The 22,401-nt window shown below is 39.8% G+C and overlaps 1 protein-coding gene across 1 annotated transcript in view; it reads left to right on the top strand.

Moving 5' to 3' along the window:
• Positions 1 to 22,401, top strand: part of ADCK5 (aarF domain containing kinase 5) — a 46,969-nt gene that overhangs the window by 9,325 nt on the left and 15,243 nt on the right. Inside the window, exons 2-3 of the mRNA XM_044669506.1 lie at positions 11,567 to 11,670; positions 12,982 to 13,131. Coding sequence (XP_044525441.1) covers positions 11,567 to 11,670; positions 12,982 to 13,131 — 254 coding nt within the window. The remainder of the gene's footprint in view (positions 1 to 11,566; positions 11,671 to 12,981; positions 13,132 to 22,401) is intronic.

Genomic DNA, 22,401 nt, shown 5'->3' with positions numbered 1-22,401 from the left:
ACATTTCCATATTTGCCATGTTGCAAAAGAAAATAGGGAAAAAGAAGAAAAGAAAAAAGTTTTGTATCAGTCCATATAGTTCTTTTTTTTTTTTTTAATTTTTTTAAACCCTTAACTTCTGTGTATTGGCTCCTAGGTGGAAGAGTGGTAAGGGTGGGCAATGGGGGTCAAGTGACTTGCCCAGGGTCACACAGCTGGGAAGTGTCTGAGTCCGGATTTGAACCTAGGACCTCCCGTCTGTAGGCCTGACTCTCAATCCACTGAGCTACCCAGCTGCCCAAGTCAATATAGTTCTTATCAGGTTTTTCTGACCCCCTCCCTCATTTATTATCACACAATAGTATTCCATCACAATTATATACTATGACTTGTTCAGCCATTCTCTATTTAATGGGTATCCCTTAAGTTTCCAATTCCTTGCCACCACAAAAAGAGCTGCTATAATTATTTTTGTACATATAGGTGCTTTTTCTTTCTTTTTTTAAAATCTCTTTGAGCCACTTCCCAGCTGTGTGACCCTGGGCAAGTCACTTGACCCCCATTGCCCACCCTTACCAATCTTCCACCTATGAGACAATACACCGAAGTACAAGGGTTTAAAAAAAAAATCTCTTTGGAAGACAGATCTTACAGTCAAAGAATATGTCAGGTCAGAGAATGTGCAGAGTTTTATAACTCTTTGGGCATAGTTCCAAATTGCTCTCCAGAATGATTGGATCAGTTCACAACTCTACCAATAGTACATTAGTGTCTCAGTTTTTCCAGATCCCCTCCAACATTTGTCATTTTCCTTTTCAGTCATATTAGCCAATCTAAGTGTGGAAGTAGTATTTTAGAGTTGTTTTATTTGTATTTCTTTAATCATTAGTGATTTGGAGCATTTTTTCAAATGACTATAGATAACCAGCATTCTCCTTTACATTTAATTTTTAATTCGTTTTTTCTCAATTACATATAAACAAAAAATTGTAACATTTGTTAAAAATTTTGAATTCCAAATTGCCCCCTTCCTTCCTCTCCCCTCTCCTTAAAAAGACAAGCAATTTGATATAGACTGTACATGTGCAATCATACAAAACATTTCCACATTAGCCATGTTGCAAAAGAAAACACAAACCCTTCCCCCCCCAAAAAAAAAATAAGAGAGTTAAAAAGTATGCTTTGATCTGCTTTCAGACTATCAGTTCTTTCTCTGGAGGTGGATAGTATTTTTTCATCATAAATCTTTCAGAATTGTTTTGGATCATTGCATTGCTGAAAACAGTTAAGTCATTCGCAATTGATCTTTGTGCAATTGCCATTATTGTGATATAGTTTCTGGTTCTGCTCACACCATTTTGCCTTGTATCAGTTCATGTAGATCTTCTCAGGTTTTTTTTTTAATCGTCCTGCTCATTATTTCTTAGAGCACAATAGCATTCCATCAAAATCATATACCACAACCCAGAATTCTCTTAATTAGCTATCAAGGGCACCAGCATTCTTTTTCTTGCAACTTAGTATCCTCAACTCCTCTTACCCCATATAGCCAATCTGTTTTCAAGTGTTGTCATGCCCACCTTCAAAACATCTGTGTACATCCCTTCTTTTTTTTTCTTTTTTTTTTTTTTTTAATCCCTACCTTCCGTCTTGGAATCAATACTGTGTATTGGTTCCAAGGCAGAAGAGTGGTAAGGGTGGGCAATGGGGGTTAAGTGACTTGCCCAGGGTCACATGGCTGAGAAGTGTCTGAGGCCAGATTTGAACCTAGGACCTCCCATCTCTAGGCCTGGCTCTCAATCCAGCTACCCAGTTGTTCCCTGTACATCCTATGCTTGCCAGACCTGCCACCATGAGTTTCTTATAGCTTAGCAGGTCTGACCACACTACTTCTCTACTCCATAAACTAGTGGCTTGTTATTATTTCTAGGATAGCAATATAGAACTCTCTCTTTTGCTTTTAAAGTCTTTCACCATTTGGCCTCTTCTTATCAAATCTTTTTACCCATTACTACCCTCTTCATACTCCATGATCCACCTATACTGGTATTCCTGCTATTCTTTGCACATAGTCCTCCATCCCTCTCCTTCTGTACCCTTTCAGTGGCTCTTTCCCTAACCTCCAATATACTCCTTCCACCTAAACCTCCTGGCTTCCCTAGCCTCCTTTAGACTTTAGACTTAATTCAAATTTCAGTGCTGCAAGAGGCCTTTTCTGATCCCTCTTTCTACACTCTACACTAGTACCCTCCCTTGGCAATTACCTTCCATATATACTATGTATATATACATATATCTTATTTACAGTTATCTGCATATTGCTTCAGTCTTTAAAGTGTGAAGTCCTTGAGGGCAGGAAAGGTGCCTTTGCTCTTCTTTGTTTCCGCAATACTTAGCACAATGCCTGACACATGACTAAATGTTTAATCTGGACTTGTTGGTCTAATCAGGCCTTTCTGATCTGATGTAAACTGTAAGATCTTAGAAAACAGCCACAAAACTGATACTTGTGATTTCTTTTGGTTTTAAAGTCAGGATGGGAAACTCATATTGGAGAGTGGAGTGGAGACAGTGAATGGAGAAATGTATTACATTTTAAAAGTACAGTTTTCCTATAGGAAGCCTTCCCCAATGCCTCTTAATTCCAGTTCCTTCCCTCTTTTAATCATTTCCTATTTATCCTTGTATGGATAGCTTGCTTTATATATATTTGTTTGCATGTTGTCTTCCCCCTAGAATGTAAGTTTCTTGAGGGCAGGGGCTGTCTTTTGCCTCTTTTTGTAATCCCAGCACTTAGCACAGTGCCTGGCACATAGTAGGCATTTAATAAATGTTTACTGATTGATGGATTAATTATTTAGAAGTCCCTTCTAATTGTATCACCTCTTTGAAGTCTAATCACCATAGGCAGCAAGGTTGACTAGTATTGCTGATTTACATTTTACCAGCATGGAATGTCATACATTTGCTGCCTTTTCTGTGTATCAAGAGGCAGTGAGCAGGAAAGTGTCATACATATCTAAAACCCATGCCCATGGCCATGCTATGGATTACCCTTCATTCTTTAATCCTTCTTCCTCATATTTAAAATGGGGATAATCATTCTTGTACTGGAGGGGAAAGGAATAGGCATTTACATAGTGCCTACTGTGTGCCAGGCACTATACCAAGTGCTTTTTACAAATATTAATTCATTTGATCCTCCCTCATAATAACCGTGCAAGGTAGGTACTGTTGTTATCCTCATTTTGCCATTGAGGAAACTGTAGCAAACAGAGATTAAGTGACTTGCCCAAGATGACTCGCCTAGTAAAAATGTAAGGTTGTATTTGAACTTAGATTTTTCTGACTCTAGGCCTAGCACTCAATGCCACCAAGCCATCAGCTGCATTGTACTAGCTCATTTCCAGTGAGAAAAGCATTTTTCAACCTTTACATGCTATGGAAATGTGAGTGTTTATTAGAATAACTTAGTTGTACAAATATAAATCCCTTGAAGAACCACAAATCACATTTCTGTGAAACTTTGTTTTATAGAGTTTTACCCATAGTTATCTGTGAGGTAACTTGTACAGATATTATTTTCCTAATTTTACAGATGAGGAAACTAAGGATCAAAGAGATTTCATGATCATACTCTTAAATGTTGGAGGAAGCATTCAGATCCAGGTATCCTAATCCTTAGAATTTTCTATACTATTTTCACCCTGGAATAGAAAAAGACCAGGGGGTGTTAGTAGACTGCAGAGGTAATATGAATCAGTAGTGTGATGTGACAGCTAAAATAACAAATGCATCATAGGCTGCATTAAGAAAAACATGGTAGCCAGAGCAGGGTAAGTAACAGACTTTCTGTCTAATGTCCTAGGCCCCATCTCTTTTATGTTCAGTTCTGGATGTCACTATTAGGTCTATATCCCAAAGATTCCCTACTTTATAGTTTAAAGATATTTTATTTTCCTAATTACACATAATAAATTTCAACATACATTTTCCAAAATTACAATGTCTACATCATCTCCTTCCCTCACTTCCTCCCCCTACTCAGAGATGGCAAGCAATTTAAACTGGGCCATATATGAATTATCATGTAAAACACACTTCCATATTAGCCATTGTTGTAAGAGCATACTCATACAAAACCAAAACTCCAAATAAAACCATAAATAAACTGATATGAAAGATAGTATGCTTTGATCTGCATCCAACTCCCAATAGTTCTTTTTCTGGAGGTGGATAGCATTCCCCATCATGAATCCTTCAGAATTGTCCCAGATCATTGTATCGCTGAGAAACAGTTCCAAATTGCCCTCTAGAATGGTTGGATCAGCTCACAACTCCACCAACAATGTATTAGTGTCTCAGTATTGCCATATTCCCTCCAATGTTTATCACTTTCCTTTACTGTTATATTAGCCAATATGATAGGTATGAGGTGATACCCTAGAGATGTTTTAATTTGAATTTCTCTAATCAAGAGTGATATAGAACATTTTTTCATGATTATTGTTAGCTTTGGTGTCTTCTGAAAATCACTTGTTCATTCATATCCTTTGACCATTTGTCAATGGGAGAATGACTTGTATTCTTACAAATTTGACTTAGTTCTCTAATGACTTGAGAAATTAGACCTTTATCAGAGAAATTTGTTATAAATTTTTTTCCCAGTTTGTCATTTCTGGGTATCACATTTTAGGAAGAACATTGACACATCTGGAACTTCTCCAGGGGATAATGAGAAGACAGACCAATTATTGACCATGAATAGATGAAAGGACCAGCAATGATTAACTTGCAGAAGAGGTTTAGAGAGCCCTAATAGTCATATGGAGATATTTGAATGGCTTTAAGTATGGAAGGAGGGACACTTCAAGATTAGAGTTAAGGTCAAGTGAATAAAAGTGGCAGAAAAGCAGATGCAGCCTTTATGTGGGGAGGAAGCTCCCTGACAATTACAGCTGTCCAAATGGAGATGGTTTAATGACTATTACATGGAAAAACTTTGGTTAGGGGCAGCTAGGTAGTACAGTAGAAGAGTGTCAGGTCTGGAGTCAGGAAGGTCTGGGATCAGATCTGGCTTCAGATATTTTCTATCCCAGTACCTAGCCCTTACCACTCTTCTGCCTTAGAATTGATACTAAGACAAAAAATAAGGAGGGGGAGAGAATACTGGTTGGAACTAGACTCTATGGGCTCTTCTAGTTTTCATAGTCTAGTGATGGTGAACCTTTTAGAGATGGAGGGCAGGGCCCCACCCCACAACCAAGTGCTGTGCCCTGCCCCTCCCCCTTAACCCACACAGGGGAGGGGAGGAAGTGTTCCTATTGGTTGCTGGACAGAGGGGCAGGTGAAGTGAGGAATGTCCTCAGTGAGTGTAGAGAGGGGGAGGGGAGTGGCCGGAATGCTCTGCTCCCCTCCAGCAGAGCACTTTGGCCCCTCCCCTCCCTCTCTGCTGCCTGTGAGCCACCCACCTCACCCCCTGTGTGCTCCCATTGGGCAGAGGAGGGAGATAGGGGGAAATGTCATCAGGTGCAGTGGAGAAGGGGAGGGGAGCAGCTCTGCTGGAGTCCTTCTGCCTTTCTAGTAATGAACTCTGGGTGGGGTAGGGGTGGAAAAGGTGGCCATGTGCCCACAGACAGTACTCTGTGTGCTATCTTTGGCACCTGTGCAATAGGTTTGCCATCACTGTCATAGTCTCTTGAGTATAAGGAATTAACATTCTCATTGAGGAAATATGGTAAGAAATAGAAATAATAAAAGCCTGCATAATTGTATGATCAGTTTGGGGTGAGTATTGTCAATAAGTGCCAGTGGAATTTGAAGAAGGGAAGTATCAACATAGGCTGGAGTAACCTAGAACATTTTCTTGGAACAGGTGAAACTTGAGCTAAACTCTAAAGCAGGGGTCGGCAACGTATGGCTCTCGAGCCATATCTGGCTCTTTTTTTGTTGTTTTGTTTTTTTGTTTTTAAACCCTTAACTTCTGTGTATTGGCTCCTAGGTGGAAGAGTGGTAAGGGTGGGCAATGGGGGTCAAGTGACTTGCCCAGGGTCACACAGCTGGGAAGTGTCTGAGGCCAGATTTGAACCTAGGACACCTCCCGTCTCTAGGCCTGACTCTCAATCCACTGAGCTACCCAGCTGCCCCCTATAGATATGGCTCTTTCTACAGGAGCCATAAAGTCAATTTTTTTCAGGCACTGTTACAGGAGCGCACACTGTGAGCACTGTATGGCTCTCACGAAATTACATTTTAAAAAATGTGGCATTTATGGCTCTAAAGGCACAACAGGATTTGAATAGGCAGAGGTAAGAGAAGGAGCCAAAGCTTAAGAAAGACTTGGCTTCTTTGCATGTTATATAGCTTATGAGGATACAGGCCAGTTCTTCCTATTTCCTCCCTTTAGAATGTGATATGGGGAGATGGGAAGGGGGTAGTGGTAGCTCAGTGGCTCAGTGGATAGAGAGCCAGGCCTAGAGATGGGAGGTCCTAGGTTCAAATCTGGCCTCAGACACTTCCTAGTTGTGTGACTCTGGGCAAGTCACTTAACCTTCCTTGCCTAGCCCTTACCACTCTTCTGCCTTAGAACTAATAGCTAGTATTGATTTTAAGACAGAAGGTAAAGGTTTTAAAAAAAAAGATATAGTTAGTTCAGGAGGGGCAGCTGGTAGTACAATGGAGAGAATGACAAGCCTGGAATTAGAAGGATCTGGGTTCAAATATGGCCTCAGTCACATCCTGACTGTGTGACCCTGAGCAAGTCACTTAAGTCTGATTGTTACCACTCTTCTGCCTTAAAATTGATATTTAGTAAGACAGAAGGCAAGGGTTAAAAAAAAAAGAAAAAGATACAATTCAGGAACCATCTTCATGAAGCCTTTCCCAATTCCATAACTTCTAGTACCTTCCCTCCCTAAACTATTTTATACTTAGCTATGTGTATATTTTTACTTTATACTTAGGTAGTGTGTGTATATATATATATATAATTTTTTTAGTGCATTTGTTGGCTTTCAAACATTAAAACAGAAGCTCCTTGGCAGTGGGGATTGTTTCATTCTTTGTACTTGTATCCCCCCAGTGCCTAGCATAGTGTTTGGCACATAGTAGGCATTGATTAAGTATATTGTGATTGATTAGTTTGGGTTGAATGAGGGACTGGTTCCCCCGTCACAGTAAGTGCTATATTTTCCTTATGATGCTTTAGCAGGGTCATTCAGATTACAGAGAATATTTGATGGGGATGGCCATCAGACTACATAGAGCAGAGGTCGGCAACCTTTTTGGCTGTGAGAGCCATAAACACCATATTTTTAAAAATGTAATTTCATGAGAGTTGTACAGTGCTCACAGTCCTGTAACAGTGCCTGAAAAAAAATTGACTTTATAGCTCCTGCAGAAAGAGCCATACATTGCTGACCCTTGACATAGAGTATGCTATCTCTTTAATGAAACCTGGAAGAATTCTGAGGGTGGATAGCCCTGACTCTGCCCTTTATTGCATTTCTCACCTTTTCTGAATTTCTCTTGATATATCAGGGCTAGTGCCCTAGTTTATGTGGGTGTAGCCTTGCTAATGAGAAGTTTTTCAGCCAATCTCTGTTCCTCTGTAAGAAAACATAGTTCTTTTAGGACAGTAGTTCAAGGATCTTTCCCTTTGAATTTTAGATTGTTTTGCAGACCTTGAGATTGTCTGAAATGCCAAGTTCCTTGGCTAAAATATACTGCTGAGTTGGTGCCATTATTTGGTCTATTGTGAGTTTGCAAGCATTTAGTAGTGGCTTATAGTCTGCTCCAGGGGTCAATACCCAAGGTACTGTGAAGGCAGCAGTTACCTGCTGGTCAATTGAGAGAAGCATAAGAGTACCCCAAGCCAGATGAAACAATTATTGCCTGGTTTTTTTTGTAGGGGATGACCCTGGCCCACAATAGGAACAACATCTACCAGAGTTCTGGTTCCAGGGGAAGAGATCAGGATTTGAAATTAAGATATGGGAATTTTCTATCCCTTTTTCTTCATTTCTCTTCCTGGGCTCAACTTCTCAAAACCATTCCTGCCTTTCACAATGGTTGCCTTGCTTTTTCCATTTCGGATCCTCGATGGGTTTCCCTAAGGTTTTTGTTCAACCCAGCATCACTTGGGTTACAGTCCTCATTCCACTGATTTCTTAGGACAAAGTTTGTCTGGGGAAACTTATCCATAGGGCAGTTTTACTTCATTTCTCTTGTTCTGGTGAAGCCACGCCTAGAAAGCCCAGTGATCCAGGAAATGAAGTCTCAAGCATAAGGATCCTCAAAGTAGCAGAACTGTGAAGTTTTAGCCTGCTGCTTCTAAAGAGTGACCTATCCCAGCCTGTTCTCTTCTTTTATTTCTTCAAGTGAATAATCTTATTCCTCTTATCCTCTCCCATAACTTCTTTTCTATCTCATGGTCATCTTTGTGATTTAGTCTAAGGATTTTTTTCTCTCTGAAGTTGAAGAGCCCAGCTGTGACTCAAATGCTCTCTGGGGATGATGGGGGGAGCAGGGGAGAGAGATGGGAGCTGTATTCATGGCCTAACCATGCTCCAGCTGTGTGTAGGATGAACTGGAGGGGAAAGAAATGAGGCAAGGAGACCAAGGAGGCTGTAGCAATAATTTAGGTTAGAGGTATTGAGGTCCTGAACTGCAATGGCAGTTATGCAAGTGGCTGAGGTGGAGCGAAAGAATTTAGGATAAGGTTTTTACAAAGTGCTTTCCTCCCTGTTTACAGATGAGAAAACTGGAATTCTTGCCTTTTGTGATACAACTAGTAAGCATATAAAGAGGAATTCAAACCCAACTCTCCTGACTCCAGGTCCAATATCGTATCCATCATGTTCTGCATCCCTGATGCCTTCAGAAGCAGAACCCCAGGCTCCAAATTTTTTCTTTCCCCATCCCAATGCTGTTTGGTAACTGTTGGGCTGCTCTGATCACCAGTGTTAGCATAGAGAAGGGAGTCAAGGTCTTAAGGAATATCCACATTTATGGGTGAGGAAAAGGAGTCTGTAAAGAAAATAAGAGTGACCAGACAAGTGGGAAGAAAATAAGGAGAGTAGAGACTTCTGGAAGGAGAGAATTTTAAGGAGATGATCTGTGATATGAAGTGCTGCAGAGGAAAAATAAAGACTTAAAAGATTTCTCCAGGAATTTGTTATAGCATGTAATTGGGTTTTTTTAATTAATTAAAAATATTTTTTTTTCCAGGGTTGAAAGCTTAGGTGACTGGTTGAGTGAAATACAATATGAAACAAAAAAGAAATTTGCTTAAATAAGTAACCCAAGCACTGGGGAATGGGGTGGCAGATGGATAAGAATAGAGTTACATCTCTATTTATACTAATCAATTTGTTCATCTCTGAATGGATTTTCTACTTTGTAGGTTATTAATGTCATGCCCTCTTCCTGTGGTGGACTCTGACTTATTGTAGAGGCTTCTGGTAAGGTGGAAAGAGCACTGACCTTGGACGCCCAAAGTTTGACACCCAAAATTTGAATCCTGTTTTGCTACTTATTAATCTTGGACAAGTCATTTCATTCTTCTGAGCCTCAATTTCTTCATTTGTAAAATATTAATAATGACCCTGACTATGTCAAAGGTCTTCTTGCAAGGATCAAATGTAATGTATGTAAAGTGCTTTGTAAATTTGAAGCACAGTATAAATAACAACTTGTAAAATTCTTTTTTGTACCTCTTTTGCTGCTATCCTCTTCCTTACCTGTCAGCCCCACTCTCACTCTCTGCCACCCCTATCTGCCTGTTATCTACTACCTGCTCTACTGGGCAGAGCCTCAGGCTGTAGACCTCCCTACCTCCAACACAACTCTTATGAGTGCCTAAACTAGCTCAGATGAGGAACTGGTTAGCTATGTGGTATTAGCATCCACAGGTACAAAGCAAATGTTTTTTCTGTGGTAAGGTTAGGTGACTGCTACCATTACTTTTGTTTGTTTCCATAGCATCCACCAGAGTATACCTGCTTAGGATTGCCCTGGGTTTCCCCATTCTTTCAGATCACTGATCTCAGCTGGACTTCATTGGTTTATTTGTTTGTTTTTGATTGGAAATTTTTATTTAATTAAGTAATGTAGAATATTTTTCCATGGTTTCATATTCTTTCCCTCCCCTCCAATCCCACCTCCCCTGTAGCCAGCACGCAATTCCACTGGATTTTACATGTATCATTGATCAAGACTTATTTCCATATTATTAATAATTGCACTAGGGTGATTGCTTAGTCTACATCATATCCCCATCGAACCATGTATTCAAGCAGTTGTTTTTCCTCTGTGTTTCTACTCCCACAGTTCTTCCTCTGAATGTAAATAGCATTCTTTTTCATAAGTCCCTCAGAATTGTCCTGGAATTGCATTGTCAGAATTGCATTGCTACTAGTAGAGAAGTCCATTACATTCAATTGTACCACAGTGTATCAGTCTCTGTGTATAAGGTTCTCCTGGTTATGCTCCTTTCACTCTGCATCTATTCCTGGAAGTCATTCCAGTTCACATGGAATTCCTCCAGTTCATTATTCCTTTGAGCACAATAGTATTCCATTACCAACAGATACCACAATTTGTTCAGCCATTCCCCAATTAAAGGAAATCCCCTCATTTTTCAATTTTTTGCCAGCACAAAGAGCACTGCTATAAATATTTTTGTACAAGTCTTTTTCCCTATGATCTCTTTGGGGTATAAACCCAGCAGTGGTATGGCTGGGTCAAAGGGCAGACAGCTCTTTGGGCATAGTTCCAAATTGCCATCCAGAATGGTTGGATCAATTCACAACTCCACCAGCAGTCTCAGCTGGACTTTAAAAGGAAGAAGACATGATTGTTCAGTGTTCCTTCTGGGCCTCTGCCCTACTCCTAGGAATGTATTCCTTTCTTTGCCTCTCTTATGGTAATAAAACCAGCTCCCATCTCTGTGGGGCTTTATAGTTGATGCCTGCTGTCCTCCTAGCAGCACTAAAGCAGGAAGAAATCGAAACTCAGAAGTGATGTGACTTCCCCACTATCACATAGCTGGTAATTGTGGAAGCCAGAATTAGAGCCAAACTGTCCAAGTGCCTTTCCATGTCCTGAAGACTATAGCTAGACTATCAGTCTGTTTACCCAAGGGCCAAAGGAGGACCAGGCTAGCTTGTTCTAGGATTAAAGCTAGCAGTGAGCAGTCACTGTCTAATAAAGGGAGAAAGGTTTGAGGCTTATATTGTGCTCAGTGAAATCCAGTGTCTTGAAGCATTGAATCCAGGGCCCTTGGAACTTTCCACAGTCTATAACAGTGATGACAAACCTTTAGAGGTGATATGAGAAATGTCCTCAAGTGCCCATGGAGAGGGGGAGGGAAGCAGCCCCGTCCATATCCCTCTAGTAACAAACTCTGGCAAACTGTGCTGGGCCAACGGTGTATATGCCCACAGAGAGGGCTCTGAGTGCCCCTTTTGGCACACATGCCATAGGATTGCCATCTTGAGCCTATTATGTACATAAAGGTAATGCCCTGAGACTAGGGAAGAAATGTTGCCAACTGAGCCTGACCTTACCCCATTTGTTCTTTTTCCAGTTGCAACTTTGCCGGTTTCATTCAACGTTGTTGCAGAGCCGGCAGCCACCTTGGTTGTCCCCACTTGTATTCTTCAGGAAAAACTTGACACAAGGACCTACAAGGTAATGAGCTCTCCCCAGGCCACTGGGATCTTAGAGAACTTCACATCTGTATTACATGCTTAAGATCCAGCTTTATAGTCTGCTCTCCAGATTTCTTGTCATTAGTTTTGTGTCCTGGCCTCATTATTAACTCTGGTAGAATAGGGACAGTCTTATCCTTTTATATTCTCCTCGGTGCCTAGGACAGAACACAGATTAGGTATTCTGCAAATGTACTTATGGACTGACTAGCTAAGAGAAAGTCCCTCATTTATGAATACATATTGATTGATTAGGGATGGCTTTTCTTTGAGTTGTCCAATCAATTTGTAAATGTATTTGCTGAGGCCTTGGACTAAGTACCTGTGAAGGCTGCAAAAGTACATGATGTCTTGAACCCTACCCCCAGGAGCTTGTCTATTTGATTCAGTCAGCTTGTCAACAAGCATAATGTGTTGTTAAATTGCACATGAGCAATCAGGAGAGTAAATAATAACAGATTCCACTTATGTACAGCAGCAGACAGTTTATCAAGTACATTCCTCCCACCACCACTGTGGGACAGAGAGTGCAAGTATTCCTAGTTCTATTTTACAAATGAGCAAACAGATTCACAGAGTTGAAGGTCATCTAACTTGTGTGTATCAGAGCTGGGAGCTCTCTCCAGGCTCTACAACAAGACCTGTTCCACTGCATTATTGCTACTTCTGCAAACATGGGCAAATGCCAGATGATCACCTGTGGGCATGAAGGGAGGAGTGCTCAGAGTAAGAGCCAGGCTTTTCAATTATTAGGCCTCTAGCCTTCTCTCTTTTTGGTCTTTGAGGCACTGTGTTACATGGGAATCAGAAGAAAAGAAATCCATGAAGCATGTAACTGCCTGAGGGGAGCGATATATATGAGAAGAGTAGCCTATCACCTGGACCCTCTATGATCCAGGGCTCTATTTGTGGGGCAACCTGGGGTTAGGGCAATTTGTGGAAGGGCATCTTTTCAGTCCGTTGCTGCCTTTGGAGCAGAAATACAGGATCCCAGTTAATACTAGGATATGCACGTATATAGCTTGTTTATACTAGTGGCAGCAAACCTTTAAGTTCTTTGGATGGTGAAAAAGGCAGAATGGAAGAAGAAAAGACCTGCAGAACCCTGCAGACTCACCCCCTATTTTCTTTGGGAGCTTCTGGTCAAATGATGGTCATTGGCAAGAAATGGGGTGGATGTAGGAGAGGGAAGTTGCTGGTAGGTAATGGATGATGGAGAATGAGGGTGAGGGCTTGGGATTTTTTGGCAACAGGAAAGAGAATCATCACTAGCCCTATGGCTCCCCTCCAGCCCCAAGGCTCCCAGACCCCTATGGAAGAAAGCAGTTTCCGTTACGGTGGTGGGTGTGCCCCTGCTGTTTGGGCTCCGCTACGTCATTGCTGAAAAACGCGAAAGGAGGAAGATGAGGCTTTTGGCAGAAGGCATCGGACGATTTGGCAGGTTGGTTGGCTGTGTGTGAGGGACCTTTCCTGGGCTCATCTTTCCAATTTGCACTAAACCACAGAGGATTTCCTTTATAACACTGCAGTGATCTACCTGATTGGGTTCATTTCTATAATGAAATGTTCTGAGCACAGAAGATACCTGTTTGGGCATCAGGAAGACCATAAACCAACATGTTACTGACCTAGATCCTATGGCCACTGGAGCTTCAGTAGGTAGAAAATGAGGCTAGAGCTGGGGCTAGAACTTTTAAAATAAATGCAAGTATCTTCAGAAGTCAGTTGTTGCATGTGTAACATTTAAAGTCTTTGAACAAATTATAGTCTAAGCCTCAGGGCTGTGAAGCAAAGAAGTGGGGATTGGGGATGCCAAGGGCCAGACTGGCTCAGGATCTTGTAGATCCTGATTTGTCTCTTTGACTGTTAATTCAATTAAACATTTGTCAAATGCCTGCAAATTCACTAGATCCATTTTTAAAGGAGTTCAACCCTTTTTTCTGGTGGTTAGTGATCATTTCTTTTGAGAACTTTGAGAACTATAAAGGTGACTTTGTATATCTCCAAGGAATAAATTGCTGAATTTCTTCACATTTTGGATAGCAGTGATTTATAATGGAAAGAATACCAGACTTGGAATCAGTATAGCAGGGTTCAAATCTTAGCTCTGATGTTTACCAGTTGTTTGACAATGGGCAGGTCCCTTTACCTCTCTGAGCCACTCCTCATTTTTATAGATGAGAAAGTTGAAACCTAATAAGGTCAAATAATTTGCTCAAAGTTACACAGATGTTAAGTGGAAATAAGGATTTGAATTTTGGTCCATTAGCTCCAAATCCTGTACCGCAGTACCTTCTATTCAGTGGTATTCCCCAAGGCTCTATTCTGGCCTATTTTCTCTATCTTAACGGTCTCATTACTTCTCCTAGGTTTATTTATCTCTCTGAAGATGACTCCCAAATCTACATAACCATCCCTGGTCCGAATATTGAGCTCTAACTCTGTTGACTATTGGATATCACTGCTTATATATGATCTGTAGGCAACTTTGATTTCTCATATCCAAATTAGAAACTCATTTTCTTTATTCCTATACCCAATCCCTTTCCTGACTTTTCTATTTCTATCAAGGATACCACTGTCTTTCTAGTCATCCAGATTTGCAACCCCAGAGTTACCTTTGACTCCTACCTCTCCCTCACACCCAACATCTGGTCAGTTGCCAAGACTTGTCTATTCAATCTCTACAAAATTATCTTACATCCATACCCCTTTCTTCACTCATACAGCTACATACTAGTTTACATTTCTTATGTCTTGTAACAGCTTCCTAGTTTGTTTTGCCATTCAACTCTCAGCTTCTTCCTTCTTCATCTTCCACACAGTTGCCAACTGATATTACTAACTCTCATTGACCATGTCTCTCCTTGCTCAAAGCTTCAATGGTTCCATACTGCCCAGAAGATGAGTTCTTAACTTTTTTTTGTTTCATTATTCCCTTAGAAAATCTAGTAAAGCCCATAGATTCCTTTTTAGAAAAATGTACCTCCTTTCCACCATGCCTGAGGACATTTTTTGCATGCCCCATCCCTCTGTCCAGGAGACCAATGCAAGCACTTCCTCCCTCTACTTTCTGGGGTAATGCAGAGGGGCTCACATTTGGCTTGAAGGTGCAGTTTGGGCATGCCATCTCTAAAAGGTTCACCAATGCTGCTCTAGGGTAAACTTTACCCTTCTTAGAACCCTGGACTGAGAGTCCAGAGACCCAATTTCTGTGCCAAACACTTCAGTTGCTATTGGTCCTTGTGTGTGATACTTTCTCTCTTTGGGCTTTAGTGACTGGGTTAAATGTAGTAACCTTGTCATGATACTGCTCCTCTGTTTTCCATGAGTCTTAGTGATGCCCAGACAGGATTCCAATTAGAATATTTCCTAGAGAGAAAAAACTAACTCTCCATGATTACCCAACCTAGTCTCATAGCACATTTTTCTGTGGTGCACTTAGGTGTACATATTCCCACTCCTGAAGAGCTTATAGTTTGAGACCAAAGCCCCATAGAGCAAGCAGATTTTCCCATCCTCAAGTATTTAGTATCAACATTAAGGGCATAGTTGATTTCATTTTTGTTTTTGTATTCCTGTAGAATAGTGCCTGGCACACAATAGGAGTTTAACAAATGTTTGTTGATTTGGCTGCTGTGTAGGCTATGAGACAACATCCGTTTTCTTCTTTGTATGTGCTTTAAGGTTTGCAAAATACTTTAGTTTTATATTTTTATTTTATTTTTTCCCCAATAACATGTAATCAAAAAGTTTTTAATGTTTTTTAAAATCTTGAGTTCCATGTTCTCTCTTCCTCACCCCTACTTGAGAAGGCCATCCATTTAATACAGATTATACATGTGCAATCATGCAAAACAAAAATCAACTAAAAGGCTAATGGAAATAATTAACAACTTTAGTAAAGTTGCAGGGTACAATATAAATCCACATACATCATCAGCATTTCTATATATCTCCAACAAAACTCAGCAACAGTAGTTAGAAAGAGAAACTCCATTTAAAATCACTCTAGACAATATAAAATGTTTAGGAATTTATCTGCCAAAATAAACACAGGAATTATATGAACACACCTACAAAACACTTTTCACACAATTAAAACTATATCTTGGGGGCATCTGGGTAGCTCAGTGAATTGAGAGCCCCAGGCAAGCCACTTGACCCCCACTGCCTACCCTTACCATTCTTCTGCCTTGGAGCCAATACACAGTATTGGCTCCAAGACAGAAGGTAAGGGTTTAAAAAAAAAAAAAAAAGCAGAAAAGATCATAGATAAACAGACTTGTACAAAAATATTTATAGCTGCGCTTTTTGTGGTGGCAAAAAACTGGAAAAGGAGGGTATGTCCTTCAATTAGGGAATGGCTGAACAAACTGTGGTATATGCGGGTGATGGAATACTATTGTGCTAAAAGGAATAATAAACTGGAGGAGTTCCAGGCGAACTGGAGAGACCTCCGGGATCTGATGCAGAGCGAAAGGAGCAGAGCCAAAAGAACATTGTACACAGAGACGGATATACTGTGGTAAAATTGAATGTAATGGGCTTATGTACCAGCAGCAATGCAATGACCCAGGACAATTCTGAGGGATTTATGGTAAAGAATGCTACCCACATTCAGAGGAAGGACTGCAGGAGAGGAAACATATAAGAAAAGCAACTGCTTGAACGCATGGGTCGGGGCGGACATGATTGAGGGTGTGGACTCGAAACTACCACACCAATGCAACCACCAACAATTGGGAAATTGGTCTTGATCAAGGACACATGACAAAACCAGTGGAAAAGTGCGTCGGCCATGGGTGGGGGGAGTACGGGGGGTGAAGGGGAAAATAGGAGCATGAAACATGTAACCAGGTTAAAAATGATTATTAATAAATGTTAAAAAAAAAAAAAAAAGCAGAAAAACAGCTATATCTTAACAATTGGAAAAATATTAACTGTTCCTGGGTAGGACGAACTAATATAATAAAAATAACAATCCTACCCAAATTAATCTACTTATTCAGTGCCATAATTATCAAACTGCCAAAAAACTTTTTTATAGAATTAGAAAAAACAAAGTTCATCTGGAAGAACAAAAGATCAAGAATATCAAGGGAAATAATGAAAAAAATGTGAAGGATGGGGGCCTAGCAGTACCAGATATTAAGCTATACTATAAGGCAGAGGTTATCAAAGCAAAATGGTATTGGCTAAGAGATCAATGGAATAGACTTGGGGTAAAGTGACCTCAGCAAGACAGTCAGTGATAAACCCAAAGACCCATGCTTTTGGGACAATAACTCACTATTTGACAAAAACTGCTAGGAAAATTGGAAAACAGTATGAGGAAAATTAAGTTTAGATCAACATCTTACACCTATACCAAGATAAATTCAAAATGGGTAAGTGACTTAAATATAAAGAAGGAAATCATAAATAAATTAGGTGAACATAGATTAGTATATCTGTCAGATCTGTGGGAATGGAAGGAATTTAAGACCAAGCAAGAAATAGAGAACATTATAAAATGTAAAATGAATGACTGATTATATCAACTTAAAAAGGTTTTGTCCAAACAAAATCAATACAATCAAAATTAGAAAGAAAGCAACAAACTGGAAGAACATCTTTATAACAAAACTCTCTGACAAAGGTTTAAGTTCCCAAATATATATGGAACTAAATCAAATCTACAAAAAAAAATCAAGCCATTCCCCAATTGACAAATGGTCAAGGGGCATGAATACAGGCAGTTTTCACAGCATGAAATCAAAACTATCAATAAGCACATGAAAAAGTGTTCCAAGTCCCTCCTGATTAGAGAAATGCAAATCAAAACAACTCTGAGGTACCACCTCACACCTAGCAGACTGACCAATATGGCAGCAAAAGAAAATATTGGATAAATGTTAGAGGGGATATGGAAAAACTGGTACACTAATACACTGCTGGTGGAGTTGTGAATTGGTCCAGCCATTCTGGAGGGAAATTTGGAACTGTGCACAAAAGACTTTAAATGAATGCTTGCTCTTTGGTCCAGCCATACCACTGTTGGGTTTGTACCCCAAAGAGATAATAAGGAAGAAGACTTGTACAAAAATATTCATTGCTATGTTTTTTGTGGTGGCAAAAAATTGGAAAATGGGGGGGGTGTCCATCAATTGGGGAATGGCTGAATAAATTATGGTATCTGTTGGTATTGGAATACTGTTGCGCTGAAAGGAATAAAGAAATGGAAGAATTCCGTGTGAACTGGAATAACTTCCATGAATTGATGCAGAGTAAAAGGAGCAGAACCAGGAGAACATTATACACAGAGACTGATACACTGATACATTATAGCACAATTGAATGTAATGGACTTTTCTACCAGTAGCAATGCAGTGACCCAGGACAATCCAGAGGAACTTAGGAGAAACAACCCTATCCATATCCAGAAAAAGAACTGCGGAATCAGAAATGCAATAGAAAAATATATAATTGACCATGTAGTGTGATAGGGATGTGATTAGGGTTTTGATGTTAAAGAATTGCTCCACTACAAATATGAATAACATGGAAATAAGTTTTGAACAATGATACATGTATAACCCAATGGAATTGCTTGTTGACTTTGGGAGGTGGGGAAGAAAAAGTGGGAGTGGGGGGATCATGAATCATGTAACCATGAAAAATATTCTAAATAAAAATTTTTTAAAAATGACTTGAAGAAATGAGATACTTAGCCTAGATTTTAAAAAGCCTTTGTCGAGACAGACCTATTTTCTATAACAGCTCTTGTAAGGAGTATAAAAGGCAGCATGTAGATCTTCTAAGACAAGATGGAAGATCAGTAGGTAGAAATTGAAGACAAGTAAATCTCAGCTTATTATCAGGAAAAATGTTGACTATAAAAACTAGAATTGTTTCAAAGCGAAATGCTACCTTGAGAGGTGGATCAGTTCAGAAGGAAAGGTTCATTAGTCACTTAGGAATTGTTTGAGACAAGTGGGGGTTGGCTCATGTGACCTCTGAGGTAGCTTCTAATTCTGAGATTCTGGTTTGGAAGAATCAAAAATGCCAGCCAGGTTGTGAAATTTCTCTCACTCTCTTTGTAAAAAATAAATAAATTAGGGAACAGCTAGATGGCTCGGTGGATTGAGACTCAGGCCTGGAGATAGGAGTCACTGGGTTCAAATCTGACTGTGTGACAATTGTAAGGAATAAAATTTAGGTATTTATAGATATATATTAAAAATATGTGGCCGCCAGGAATCAACAATTTAGGTTGATTCCGTAATTAAATCAGACCCAAGTCAGCATCGGGTTGAAGAGTTTATTTACAATCGGTAGGGAAAAGTAGGAATAAAGAGAAAAGTAGAGGCTAGTCCAGGCCAAAGGCCTGGACTGAGAGAGAAGGTTAAGGGGGCTAAATAAATGAAGCTGTAAGCCACAAGACCCAACAGTCAGATAGGCAGAGTTTAGAATTGGCCCAGCAAGGCCAAGGAAGTCAGCCTAACTTACCCACGTGACAATATAGAGCGTAAGCGTTCTGTGGTCTCAGGAGATGCTTCTTCTTCCAGTTGGAGACGGCAACTCTCCCCCACAGGAAGTTCACTCACTTACTTAAAGAGAACGTGTCTTTCAACACTTCCTGTGGTCCACCTCTAATTCAAATGGACAAATGGCAGTTTCTACATTGATTAGGACTGCCCAAAGGGCAGTCCCTTATTCTTGATTTGTTACTTATAGTCCCATCACTGTCTCGAGTCTGCTGGCCAAGAGACCACTCCCTCCTAACCCAGGAGATTATAAACTCTTCCCTGCGTCAAGACGTAGGCCTCCCCAAGCCCAAAAACCCGGAAACGGAAACCAGTTGGACCACGTTGGATCACGGGAAATGTAGTTTGATACATTTTCCATGTCCATAGAAATATATACACCTTTAGATGGCATTTCCCAAATTTCACTTTTACACCCTGGGCAAGTCACTTAACCCCCCATTGCCTAGCCCAGTGGTTCCCAAACTTTTCTGGCCTACTTCCCCCTTTCCAAAAAAATATTACTTAGCCCCCTGGAAATTAATTTTTTTTAAATTTTAATAGCAATTAATAGGAAAGATAAATGCACCTGTGGTCATCACCTCGCCCCTGGATTGCTGCAGCACCTACCAGGGGGCGGTAGCACCCACTTTGGGAATCACTGGCCTAGCCTTTACTGCTCTTCTGCCTTGGATCCAATGTACAGTATTGATTCTAAGGTGGAAGGTAAGAGTTATTAAAAAAAATTAAATCTTATTTTATTTTCACCAAGATTTATCTTTTTCTTCCTCCCTCCCATTGCCCCCATTGAAAGAGCAAGAAAAATAAAAGCCCTGTTACAAACATGTGTAGTCAAACAAAACAAATGTCCACATTGGCCACATTCAGAAAAAAGAAACTTATTTTGCAGTGTGAATATATCACTTCTCTATCAGGAAGTAGATAGTATATTTCATCACAAGTCCTCTAGACTTATGGTTTGTCTTGTGTGGATCAGAGATCTTAAGTCTTTCAAAGTTGTTTTTACATATTGTGTAAATTGTTTTCCCAATTCATCTTACTTGTCTCTGCATTCAGTCATACAAGTCTTCAAAGATTTCTCCAAAACCAGCCCCTGCATCATTTCTTATAGTATACTACTATTCCATCACAATCATATACTATATAGCTTCTTCAACCATTCCCAATTTATAGGTATTCCCTCAGTTCCCAGTTCTTTGCTACCAAAAAAAGAGCTGCCACATATATTTTTTGTATAGATGGGTTCTTTTCCTCTTTCTTTAATCCTTTTGGAGTATCAGAGTAGTAGTATCACTAGCTCAAAGGGTATGGTATGGTTTAGAAGTTTTGGGGGCATACCTAGTTCCAAATTATTCTAAAGAAAGGCTGGACAAATTCACAGCTCCACCAACAGGAACTGTTGCTCTTTTTTTCTCAAAACCTCACCAATACTTCTTATTTTTCTCTTTTATCATCTTTGCCAGTCTGATGAGTGTGAAGTAGATAAAGGCTTGCTTTAATTTGCATTTCTCTAATTGTTTGTGTTTAAGTGGTTTTGTTGGTTTTTTTTAAGGATGCTGATAGCATAGATTTCTTCCTTTGAAAACTGCCTAGTCATTTCTTTGACCATCTATCTCTTGGGAAATGGCTCTTAGTTTTATAAATTTGTATCATTTTCTTATATATTTTGGAGTGTGAAATATTTATCAGAAAAACTTTGTTCAGTTACCTCCTTTTCTGATTTTAGCTACATCTTTAGCTTCATTTGTTTTATTTGTGCAAATTTTTTTATATCATCAAAAATGTCCATTTTGTCTTATGTGACCATTAATGTTTTTTCTTGTTTAGTCACAAACTTTTCCCCTTCCATAGATCTGAAAAGGTAATTTCTTCCTTGCTCCTCTAATTTCTTTGATATGCCCTTTTATATCTGGATTATGTATCCATTTGGAGTTTGTCTTTATACATAGTTCAAGGTATTGGTCTAAAGACTCTAAATCTACTTTCTGCCATACTGCTGTCCAGTTTTTCTAACAGTTTTTTATCAAATAGTGAGTTTTCCACCTCAGTAACTGTAATCTTTGATATTATCAAAGACTATGCTATTTTGTGTGTTTGCCTCTACATATAATATACCTAATCTGTTCCACTAATTGACCTTCATATTTTATTTTGGTTTGACCTACCCGTGAGCAGTATATTTTTCTCCATATATGTCACTAAGGAAGAGTTGATAGAATTTGGTACCTGATGTTAGGAGATGAAAGAGAAAAGAATGGTTCTCCAGTGTTTTGAAATATGCATATAACAAGATAAACAATGAAGTTCTTATCTTTTAACTAAACCTGGAGATACCTGACTTATGAAAGGAGATTTTTTTTTACTGGATGGAATGGGATACCAAGTTAGGGAATAGTTGTCTTCCTCTGGCTTGGTGGATTGTCAACAGAGGCCAGCACTTACATGCTAATTCCTCATGAGTGAATCCTTGTCTGTTTGGTTCCTGTAGTACACAATAACCATTTTTCTTCCTCTTGAGTGCCTGTTGTCTGTTCTAACCTCTCAAAGTATTCCACTGACATAGTTGTCTTCAAGAACCATGAGGAAAGACATTGTGTAAGACATTGTGGCATGAAAAGACTGCGTTTCGTTATTAAGATGAAAAAATCTGAGACCTGGTTCCCTCCTTCATGAAACTTACAGCCTGGTTCTGGGACAGGATATGCACACACAGAAAGAAAACTGACCATGAAAAACAGCATATGAGAAGGGATTCCTGAAAGTGGTGTAGATTGCATTGCTGGGAGAGCTCAGTAAGGGTACTTGAGCTGGCATTGATCTTGCTGGACAAAATTCCAGCCAGGCCTCCTGAGGGAACTTAATTTAGTTCAGTATTAAGTGCCTGTTATATACAGAGTCAGCCTTGGGTGAGACATAAAATTTAAATAAGACAAAATCTCTGCTCTCGAACTCTATCCAACCGAGGCATGACACCTATTGACCAGGAATAGTGGTTTGAAAAGTCTTTCTGGATCTGAAGGATCCGAACTAATCCTTAACCTAGGCTTTAGAGGACTGGGGGTGGGAGGTTGGAGGAGAAAAGTGTTTCTAACCATAAGGTAAAGTGTGAGCAAAGACTTGTGAAATAGGAATCCAGTTTGATAAGAGTGTGTAGTGAAGTACAATAAAGATGGAGAAACAGA

The sequence above is a fragment of the Gracilinanus agilis genome, chromosome 1 (genome assembly GCF_016433145.1).
Source record: "Gracilinanus agilis isolate LMUSP501 chromosome 1, AgileGrace, whole genome shotgun sequence".
Taxonomy (NCBI): Eukaryota; Metazoa; Chordata; class Mammalia; order Didelphimorphia; family Didelphidae; genus Gracilinanus; species Gracilinanus agilis.
Note: the sequence above shows the minus strand (reverse complement) of the source record. Positions and strands in the feature narration are given on the sequence as shown.